Source organism: Tubulanus polymorphus, chromosome 11 (genome assembly GCF_964204645.1).
Source record: "Tubulanus polymorphus chromosome 11, tnTubPoly1.2, whole genome shotgun sequence".
Classification (NCBI taxonomy): Eukaryota; Metazoa; Nemertea; class Palaeonemertea; order Tubulaniformes; family Tubulanidae; genus Tubulanus; species Tubulanus polymorphus.
Genome location: NC_134035.1, coordinates 10728904 through 10740504, shown reverse-complemented (window position 1 = coordinate 10740504; position 11601 = coordinate 10728904). Strand labels below are relative to the sequence as shown.

The following is an 11601-nucleotide window of genomic DNA, read 5'->3' as shown; positions in this document are numbered from 1 at the left end:
TCTGGGCGTGTCCGTCGTTGGTGACGTCATCGATACTGCCACACGCGTCGCGATGACGTCATCGTTAAATACGGACGTTCCGGCTGACGGGATTCGCGGCGGGATAGTTACTAATTCAGTGACGTCGTCATTGGGATACAACCGACAATGCCGGCTTCTAGCTGCTCTGTGGAGCTTGGACTATCAAACGTATTTTATCATTCTGTTCATCAGCATTTCGAAGCTTCTTATTTGAATAAAGTATCAACAAAGCCCCATTTTCCGATGCACCCAATATTCATTCCGGTTATTTTGATTATACTTTCTTCCCACTGGCACTTAACACGTTTTTATTGCGTTTTTATTGCGATCGGCCGCACCTTCATCGAGACAAACGCCATCATCTTGTTTACTTCTACTGAGAACGGTTTTTTGTAAATGCTGGATCATTGCGGAAAACGAAAGTCACCGAGGTTCATCAACAATATCTTCACTCATATACGATACGCCAATAATGACGAGAACAACAATAGGTTTTGGATACCGTTAGCGCCCATAAATATTCTCCAACGATAAAGCTATCCTAATCATTCCGATGATTAGTCCTAGCGCGCGTTCAACCGATCATAAATTGAGCGAGGGGATTAGCGATTTGTTGACTAGCGGCAAAAAACGATATAAACCCGCAGGTATACACGGTGAGACATGAGCGGCGGCCGCGGCGACGCTATCGAATCATCTAGTGGTGTCCGGTGATTTCCCTCGAGGTTTTATCATCAACCTCGTAAACCACGACGACAACAAAAGGGTGCTGATGAATAGACGATACGGCGGCCATCTTCATCGCTTCGTATCATTAGTAAAAAAGTTCGCCAGCCGCGTACGCAAAATGGCCGCCGATTCGGGCCGTATTGAAACAAGGAATACGAGACTCGATCCCCACCAATTCTTAACACGAAAATCTATCCTATCGCCACGTAAGCCGCGTCGAAGAGAAATTTTTTTTGTGTTACTAATCGGTAGAGGTGTCACTTTTTTTTCTTTAACACGGCCCGAATCGGCCACAAAATGAGCTACCTTACCGTGGATTCGATCTCAATTATGCTAGATTATACGCAATTATCAATAAAAGTACGGGTTCTCTGCATAATATTGAAATTGAATGTGCAAAATATGATCGAATATGTCTATGATGTATAATCACAGCTATAGCAACCTAGTTTTATTCCGAAACCGCATTCAATTTATTAAAACGGATTTAGTAACCATGAACTGTTTTTGTGTCTATCTCCTCAACTGTAGCTAATATCGTTAATACCCCCCCCCCCCCCCCGCCGAACGTTCGTTTCTGCCGATTCACCCTCAGAGAATTTACGCCGAGTAACGCCGATTATTATTCGATTATCACGTATTCCATTCGCGAAAAAAGACAATATTTCAAAGGCGCCAGGAGAGAAGGAAATAATCAGGCAAATTTTTTGTTTCGGGTTTCGTTTTATGTTTTTGCGCCGGAATTCTGATGGAAGATATTTTTGAAACGAATAAAACGATTTTAATACGAAAGAAAATGCGCGCGTTGTCCATTTTGTTTTTTTTTTTATTTGTTGTTGTTGTTTTGATTCGGGAAATGCTCCAGTCAGTGTAGCGTAGTTGACGTCATCCTCCCCCGGCAGGGATTCGAACCTGATGGCATCGAGATTGCCACGGCACGAAACCCTGCCATAATCGACCGTGTGCGCAGATACACGCGCAGTTCAGATGATGCGATTTTTAGCCAATCAGAAATCCCGTTTTATTTTAGCCCGGGTTTTCCCATTTATAGTTCTTCCTTGAAATTTGCCTCAACGATTATACAACGAGCAATCTGATTGGTGCCGCCAGTTTTCGTTCGGAAAGCTGCGCATGTACCTGCGCACCCGGTCTACTGATGCAGGGGTTCGTGCCGTGGCTGAGTGTAGCGATGCCATCAGGTTCGAGTCCCTGCAGAGGGAGGACGAGTTGACGTATGTTAACACCTACGCTGTACGTACTGTGTAGTATTCGGTATCCGATACCGAATCAAAGACGCCAACGAGGAATACGAATTACCGACTTATCGAAGATCATCGTTTCTCTTTTACTACCGTGAAGTCAATCAACGCTAACAACCGCATTAGTTTTACTTTCTGTACGGGCTACATCCTTATCACTTGTGTATACACTGACTCGGGTACGGTGATGAAGATTGCTGTATATATGAATACTTTCTAATTCTAGAAAAAAAATATTTCCTGACATAAGACTATAAAACTTCAGAATCATTAATGTCTCGATCGGGCGAGATTTTTATTTCGAATATACGCTGCTTATTTACTATATATAGATGTCTGATCCCTTTGGCCTACACAGTTTCAAAGTGGATGATAAAATTCCAGCGCAAACAATAGAATATTGTTTCCGTAATACACTTAATAGATTGTGACATAGAAAATCGTATACTCGGCAAACTGTAGAAGTGTGGCTGATCGCGCTGGACGAGTAGGCGTCGAGCGTTCGCGAGGAGATTTTCTAAAAAAAACGTCCATACAAAAGAAGATGATTTTGCAATGTCTGTTTACATTTACGTTGCTGTTGACTAATGCTTTATGTGACAAGGATGAAGGTAAGTTGACAGGTTGTTTGTGATGAAAAGACTTGATGCCATCAACGCGCTCTGTGCGGGGTTAAAAACGTCTGGATGCGAAGAAAACGGAAAATATAGTTAATTTTGAATCCCCGCTTTCGGCTTAAATTTCAAGTAAGTGAACCTGCTTTCTTTCAATATGAAGCGACTGGAGCCGCACAACCCCATCTTCAAGCCAGTTTAGAATTGGCGATGTTTGGAGTTATGTCATTGATTTGCGCTTAGCGTACACCAATATAATCAGATTCCTATTCCATCAACGTTGCAAGAAACCCAGCAACCACAGCGAGCCCGGAACTCATTTTGGTACCGATCTTTTGTATTTTCCCTTTCTTTCGCATACAGGCTTCAGAGTCTATCGTGACTGACATATTGTCTTAGAATAGACACTTTAAAATGGGCTATATACTTTTAACAAAAACCCTATTGCTTTTCTCCGGACTAATATAATCATCATTTTCCGTCCCCTTTCGAAGCAGATAATCGCCAAAAGTTAATTAAAGCCAATGGCTCTTGGAAATCTACCGAATTTACTAGGATTTTAACCCCAATATCCACAGATTCCGAGTGTCTTGATTTTGATTCACTCCTCGGTTCGTCCCCCAGAGGGTCTAAAATTCATTTGCATAGGTTTTAAAGGCTTTTGAATGATATGTATAGGCTTGGAAAGTTTCTTGTTGTATAACGTTGCTCGTAAGAACATATTGTTCCTAAGAGGTTTGAATGTGGATTAAAGCCCGAGTATCATTTTATAGTCAATAGTTAAGGCAGAATGAGTAGAAACTGTTTTGTATTAGAGCCGGTAGGTCACTGTTCGTCAGCATTCTTATCAAAGCATAAAGCATATCGACAGTTTTCGCTGCGATATGGCTTCGTGGAAACGTCTTAGAATGTCAGACTCTGGATCGACCGTAGTTTTCGAAATATTTTTCGTTGTGTTAGCCAGTTCAATTACTGTACGTCAAAGTTGTTATCAGTGTCCAGAACGATAAAATAGTTTACGCATCGATTTATTTCTAAAATAAAATGAAGAATTTAATGATCGATTATTGGCAGAAAACCCATGATCGCTGCTTCGCAGTTCAAAGAATCAGATTATAGAGATAATACATTTACTTTAATCAGGTGAAACTTGTAAAACTACCACAACCGGTAAAGAATACAGAGGACGTTTGGGCCAAACAAAATCTGGTAAAAAGTGTCAAGCCTGGAATTCTCAATCACCTCATAAACATACCCGCTACGATATGCTCTCCGACCAGGGCACAGCTTCCAATTACTGCAGGAATCCTGATGATGAACCTTTAGGACCCTGGTGTTATACGATGGACCCCGATACACGCTGGGAGTACTGTAATATAAGGTTCTGTCCGGGGATGGCTCCTGAATGTAAAACTACACGGACAGGTCGCGATTATCAAGGCATAGCGAATACGACTCGAAGCGGTTTGAAATGTCAGCGCTGGGATAGTCAAACACCGCATAATCACAGTGCATATTCGATGCTGGTCGATAAGACAACAGCGGAGAATTACTGCAGGAACCCGGATAATGAACCGGACGGACCGTGGTGTTATACTCTGAATCCCGGTAAACGCTGGGAGTACTGCGATATAGAGTTCTGTGAATGTAAAACCAGTAAAAAAGGCGCTGAATATCGCGGCGAAACGAGCGAAACACGAAGCGGTTGGAAATGTCAGCGCTGGGATAGACAAACACCGCATAAACACAGGTTATATTCGAAGCTGGACGATAAGACAACAGCGGAGAATTACTGTAGGAACCCGGATAATGAACCTGAAGGACCGTGGTGTTATACTCTGAATCCCGGTAAACGCTGGGAATACTGTAACGTACCATTATGTTCGGGTAGGTGTAATCGATTTCAACTTTAGTAAAACAATAGACACTCGGCTCGACGGTTGTTTCGGTAATAGACCATAAACTGTTTTATCCAGACGTCGCCGCGAAGGCAAGAACTACGTCAGCGCCGTCTATACAGACTACAACGGAACCAAGTTCTACAGTTTCACCTACACAGAAAACAACAGAACCAACAACAAACCCAGCAACCCGTAAGACTTTCCAATTGTTGCAGACGTTGATCTTATATTAATTATTATATATGGTCAATTTAAGTAACCGTTTTTTTTAAAGTCTCATAGTGCTTGTTCGCACGTTGTCGTATCGAAAGTAATTTGTAAGTTCAATATATTTGAGGTGATGTACTACATTGACGACGTAGTTATATCAGTCATATTAAGTTCGAATCCCCGACGATAAACATTCTTTTACATTTCAATTTTTAATTTCCAAAGATATGCATATTTGTGATGCTGCTATCCAGTAAAAACCCATTATTGCTGCTTTGCAGCTATATTTACTTTTTAGAATTATATAATCTTCACCCCATGACAGACGGTCTTCCAGAAAATGTTTAATGTTGTAAGAAAATTCCGCATACATTTTTTAAGTACATGAAAGTTACTCGGGTAGTATTGTAGCTATGCGGGACCGTAGTTCCGATAGTTTTTTTTTATTTTAAAAGATTATCAAACAGAAACGTTTTCCTCTTACAACTTTCTCGATCTAATACAAGTATATATATATAAGATTTTGTTCATTTATTTAGACCTTCGTTATATCAACGGGAATCAAAACCATATCTGAGCATCATTTTTTTCCGGAGAGGGCTACTAGACCCCCGTTCAGTTCCAACAAAACAAAAAAAACTTACCCTCCCATATTTTCCTCACACCTACCCTATTAGAAAATAATCTTAAGTTGGATTGATCTAATCGACGCGCTTCATTATTCTTTTTGGAACGTACTAAATGCTTCTAGCACTCTTCGCTTGTGTGCTTTAGAAAAAAAGTTTTACAACGATAAACATCGTTTGATTACGGATCTAATGAAAGACTACGAGACCAACATACGACCAGCTATCGGCGTTAAACCGAATAAACCCCTCGGCAAGAAAATCACTATCAAAATGGGCATCGATATTGCGGCCATAGCGGCAGTGGTAAGTAAGGCATTTCACCGAGAACAGCTATCGAGTTTCTTATGTATAAAAAAATGATAATGCTTACTTCTGAAAAATAATACGTTATGCTACCATTTGAATTGATAGTACATCGATGTATTAAAGTATTGAAATAATTCAGTCTTGTGCTACCTTTTCCTTTTATTTATTTTTCACTTCACAACCTCTTGACTCATTTGTTCATTTATCATAAGTCAGTTTGTTTTTTCTTTTTGTCATTGTTTTATTTGTTCTCACAGAGGTCTATGTCCCATAGATTACAGCCTCCAGGCTCCTCTGTGGTCCCCTCCATGATTCTGTTAAGACTTTTTGTTTTGTATTAAGTTGGATATAGGAGAAAACAGATATCATATCCTAACGTATCGTACCAAAAACGAAACATTAAGAGCGATTCAATTGAAAGTATAAGAGTCTGATAAATATGATTAAATGAGTGTCTTATGAAAATTGTACTGAATTCCAGAATCCTGCTTACAGTCTAGTCTGGCCTAGAGGTCAAGTAGAGATAGTAAGTTCAAGCAAATGAAACATCATCTCATTTCATTTCTGCTGAAATATCTAAAACGCATATTCATTCGTGCGGGTACGATTTTCATGTACGAATAGGTGTGGAAAGATTCGAGACTCTCGTGGGACCCAAAAAAGTATGGCTCCATCGACTCCGTTTCGCTGTCCATCGGAAAAATCTGGAAACCCAAATTTCAGATAGTACACGGGTGAGTAAGACTCCTCAAATACGAACCAGAAAATCAGATTCAGCTGTATTTCGACTGGGGGAAACATAAAAAATGAACCAATCATGACTATTTACAACTGCACGTGGATTGGATGCAAGTTACTATATATAGTGAATACGCATCATAAAGAAATATCACTTAAAAACATTTATAAGTATAAGTATGGTTGTATGTGTATATGTATGTATATGTATGATGTATGTGTATTTGTTATGTACATGTATGTCGTTATCATATCCGTATTATGTCGGTTTTCTTTCGTTTATTTCCATCTCGTGTATATTTTGTCCTCTTTCATGGGCTGCTTTCTTGTATAAGCTAAATGTTGCTTCAAAGCAGGAACTCATTTAATATTATACACGTTTAATGCATTTCCTTATTCATTAATTTTTTTTGTAGAAATCTTACTTGAAAATTAATCATATCATATCATACTTTTGCATTTTTCTTTGTTATAGATTTTCCTGGCTACCGAGTCTGTACGGCTATGGGAACTCGTACGCGCATGTAGATCGGTCCGGCGTCGTTCGTTTCAACAACTGGCTACAGAATTCGATATACTGCGCTATCAGCAAGTACCGATTTCCATTCGATGTACACAAATGTGAACTAGCAGTCGAGATCGACGATAACCTCGTTAAACAAAAGGTATAGGTTTCTATCGTTTGTGAACTATTTCGAATGATTATACGGAAGCGTCCTGCATCGGTCGTTTTCGTAAGAAGAAACGTTGACGTCTATACAGAGTTAGATACTCGAAATAAAACTAGTGAATCATTTCTAAATGTGACTCATCTTCGAAATTCAAAGTTTCTTAATTCGGAATAAATATTTCCTCAATTCTGAGGATTATTCAGAGTTAGCTAAGTCAAAATGAACTAGTTTTCTCAGTTAAAAGTTTCCTGGGTTTTTCCAAGTTAGCTAAATCGGTATCAACGTCACAATCCCAACTACGTCCCCGAAATGCCAAAGTAGTACGCCAACATATACAAGCATTACATACGCTCATTTTTACTTTGTCTATTTCTAGAAACGACTTTTTGTACAGTCGCATATTTCAGGCCTCTGATTGACAGTGATTTTAACGGATAAGCTTTGAATTACCGATGAAGAGATTTTTGATATGTTTGTGAATCTAAATGAGTGAAAAAATCTTCTATTTTCTAATTCAGTACAACGTACACGCCGTGTCGGACGCGTCACCCTGGCGAATCATAGCCACCCGGTATCCAGAATTGCCTCAGAAAACGTCCGACATCTGGTTGTTGGAAAAAGGCAAACGTCTGGTGCGAAATCGAACAACGCAAACCCGTGAAACGACCGAGACAATCGTGTACCAGTTCACCGTACGCAGATCTCTTCTGCGAGGAGTTCTTGTATTCGTGGCGCCCGCGATCTGCCTGAATCTCATGATTCCGATGCTTTTTCTATTTCGTGGCCGCGGTGTTGCAGCTCGTCACATAACAGGTATCATCCTCACTTGCCCGAGAGTTTGTTTGTCGCCCACCGAACATCCTTCCTCGGCAAGGATTCGAACCTGATGGCATCAACCACGGCTGCCGAGGGAGGATACCGCCGAGATGAGTTTGGGTCAGAGGCGACCTAATTCTGGCATTAATATTAAGATTTTTGGAAGATTAAGGAGCGATTTTAATCGATTAAATGCAACATTCTTATGAAATTAACGTATCGTTGTTTGTCATCACGTATAACAAATCAAAATGATCATTAGCATTTATTTAGATATCAGATGTTGACGATGGATTGAATATTCTGTTATGATCGTATAATAATAATCGAAACAAAATGCTTGTAAAAAGGGTCACCTCAACACACTTTGCTACAATCACACAATCACATACACGCTCAAATTCATCCAGAAGAAAAATTCGACTATGGCGAATAATTGATATTGTTGATTGTGTATGATTCGTTACAGTTGTTGGAATGATACTCATTTACCTGTTCCTGTTACAGTTGTTGGAATGATACTCATTTACCTGTTCCTGTTACAGTTGTTGGAATGATACTCATTTACCTGTTCATGTTACAGTTGTTGGAATGATACTCATTTACCTGTTCCTGTTACAGTTGTTGGAATGATACTCATTTACCTGTTCCTGTTACAGTTGTTGGAATGATACTCATTTACCTGTTCCTGTTACAGTTGTTGGAATGATACTCATTTACCTGTTCCTGTTACAGTTGTTGGAATGATACTCATTTACCTGTTCCTGTTACAGTTGTTGGAATGATACTCATTTACCTGTTCCTGTTACAGATGTTGGAATGATACTCATTTACCTGTTCCTGTTACAGTTGTTGGAATGATACTCATTTACCTGTTCCTGTTACAGTTGTTGGAATGATACTCATTTACCTGTTCCTGTTACAGTTGTTGGAATGATACTCATTTACCTGTTCCTGTTACAGTTGTTGGAATGATACTCATTTACCTGTTCCTGTTACAGTTGTTGGAATGATACTCATTTACCTGTTCCTGTTACAGTTGTTGGAATGATACTCATTTACCTGTTCCTGTTACAGTTGTTGGAATGATACTCATTTACCTGTTCCTGTTACAGTTGTTGGAATGATACTCATTTACCTGTTCCTGTTACAGATGTTGGAATGATACTCATTTACCTGTTCCTGTTACAGTTGTTGGAATGATACTCATTTACCTGTTCCTGTTACAGTTGTTGGAATGATACTCATTTACCTGTTCATGTTACAGTTGTTGGAATGCTACTCATTTACCTGTTCCTGTTACAGTTGTTGGAATGATACTCATTTACCTGTTCATGTTACAGTTGTCGGAATGATACTCATTTACCTGTTCCTGTTTATGATGAGCATGAAGTCGTTTCCTCGTGATACTCGATGGTGGGCGGACAAAGAACTAACAGCGACTGGTGAACCTCCGATTATACGTGAGTGCAGTCTCAACTCCCACGTCATGGGATGAGTTGTCGCATCATTGAAGCCGGTCTGTGTGTCCGAAGTAGTATTTCCAATTTACTGATAAAAAAGTTTCTAGGCGCCATTTTGTGGTGGTCCCTCGAGGTCCCCATTGTTGCGATAATTTTCGCTCATTTTTAAAACATAAGTATTGATTGAATATCAAATAGCTCTGCAGTCCCTTGCTTGATTAACTTAATTAATACACCATTTCAAAGGAAATATTAAATGCAGTATGAGTCATCATTATATCATCGACATAACGATCCTCCTAACTACGAGGCTGAATTAGATTTGACTGTGATTATCGGACTGTCGTATGAGACCTTTTTCTAAATCGAGTTTATGCTTATCGTGTCATTTATTGATCAACGTAGAAAGCCAAGGCGAACGAGGCTCCACGAACACCTCTAAGATTTTATACATATATTTTTTTTCATGAAGATGTTTTTGGACACTTCGAATTCATTCATATCTTCTACTAATTGTGACGACGTAAAGTGATGATGTGTCAGTCAGAAAATTTATAGTCTACATTCGTGGTTTTCAAGTAAATAAAATGATGTTTAATTCTAGATGTTTACTATGTATCTTCGATGTTGCTGACTGTGATTGCTTATTTGATTGCTCACCTGACGTCATCGGCAGCGCGGATCAGCTTTACATCGCCACCGCCAAGATCTTTTCAGCAGGTAATGAACTTCTTTTTATTTCTAAGCTGCATCGCGATACGGGTGCGTAGGTCGACTGTGACGTGTTCGTCAGCTGTCGAGCCCAACGCACACGACGCAGGGAAACACTGGAGCTGGAGACAGACATAATGTTTCCGTGCGTTTTCCGGAGTCGTGTGCGTCTACGAGAAACGCGGGTAACATTGTTTCGGGAAAGAATTCTTCCGTGTTTCCGTGCGTCGGGTGCGTTGGGCTTCAGTTACAAAAGGAGAATATGTTGCGACTCAGAAAGACGGCCGCAAACATCGCGGAAAGTATAATATGATGGCAGTGCACAAGGTATCGCTGGTGTTCGTAATGGTCGTGAGGGTGCGTCGGTCGATTACGAGTAGCTTGCAGTCGTAAAGCCGACCTACGCCCGCCTTTTAATTCGCAATAAACTCTATAAATGTGTAGGTAGTTGTTGTTTTTCATAGTACTTTTTTGAAATAGGTTACCGAGTGTTTGGAGAAGTTGTTGTTGGTCAGGCGTGATACGGCAGATATTCGAGTTCGTCGTTTAGCTCCGGACGGCGCGGACGATGACGATCAGTTGGGCGAAGACCGCGAAATCTCCAGCAGTTCACCGACCACGACACCCACCAGTACATTGCACGACACGTTTTACGATACGGCTAATATCGTTCTGGAAAGACTGTTGTTCGTAATTTTCTTATTTGTCGTTGTAGTTTTTGATTTATCGTTTTTGATCTACTAAACGTTATCGGTCGATATGGTGGCTAATTTGGGCCACAAAATCTCAAATTGATTTGAAGAATAATGTTGGTTGTTGTAATAAGATTTTCTGGTCCACAAAACAATTTGTTAGTCAAGGAAACAACTTTAACCTGAAATGAAATTATTAGTGATTACAACCCCAAGATACAATGACATTCCAAGTAAGCGCACGATTACAAGTCTTGTTTGGGCCATTGTTTTCAGAGGTGCTGAAGACAACTAAAGTTCTTTTCAGGGCCTAGAAGTTGATTTCAGAAGGTCTTGAAAAAGCTGTTTTCAGGACGCACTGAATACAAGTTTCAGGCCCTCTAAACAACTGAAAAATGCTTTCGAATCCTTCAAGTTGTTTTCAGGACATAGAAGATGTGAGTGCTGAAAAATTTTCTTTCAAATTTTCTTTTGAACCGCATTTTCTTCCGAATTTGAAATGCGTTTGTGGCCGTTATCAGCGACCATTATATGATTTGTAAATAAAACTGTAGGATGCAAAAGACACTTATTAATCCATATTCTTTAATAAGATAGATCACGTCATTGTAGTTCTAAATACTTTTTATTTGATAATAAACTAGACGTACGTATCATGATAAAATCTTATCGTTTCAATCAGTCTGCTATTATACGGAAGAGCAATATGGCCAACAACATCGACTTTACGACTTTTGAGTAAGACGACATTTCGAGTTCAAAAAGCCGACTTTTTAAACTCAAAATTTATAATTTTGTTGGCTGCATTGCTCTAACGTGAGTAAAAATCAATTTTCTAGCA

General features: G+C 39.7%; 1 protein-coding gene across 1 annotated transcript; it reads left to right on the top strand.

Moving 5' to 3' along the window:
- Positions 1–2523: 2523 nt before the first annotated feature.
- Positions 2524–11400, top strand: LOC141912900 (acetylcholine receptor subunit gamma-like). The gene is made up of 9 exons (XM_074804325.1): positions 2524–2620; positions 5509–5666; positions 6151–6195; positions 6294–6403; positions 6883–7072; positions 7597–7891; positions 9238–9357; positions 9962–10077; positions 10549–11400. Exons 1-9 carry the CDS (start codon positions 2554–2556, stop codon positions 10810–10812), a joined length of 1365 nt encoding a protein of 454 aa, XP_074660426.1. The 5' UTR covers positions 2524–2553; the 3' UTR covers positions 10813–11400.
- Positions 11401–11601: the final 201 nt, after the last annotated feature.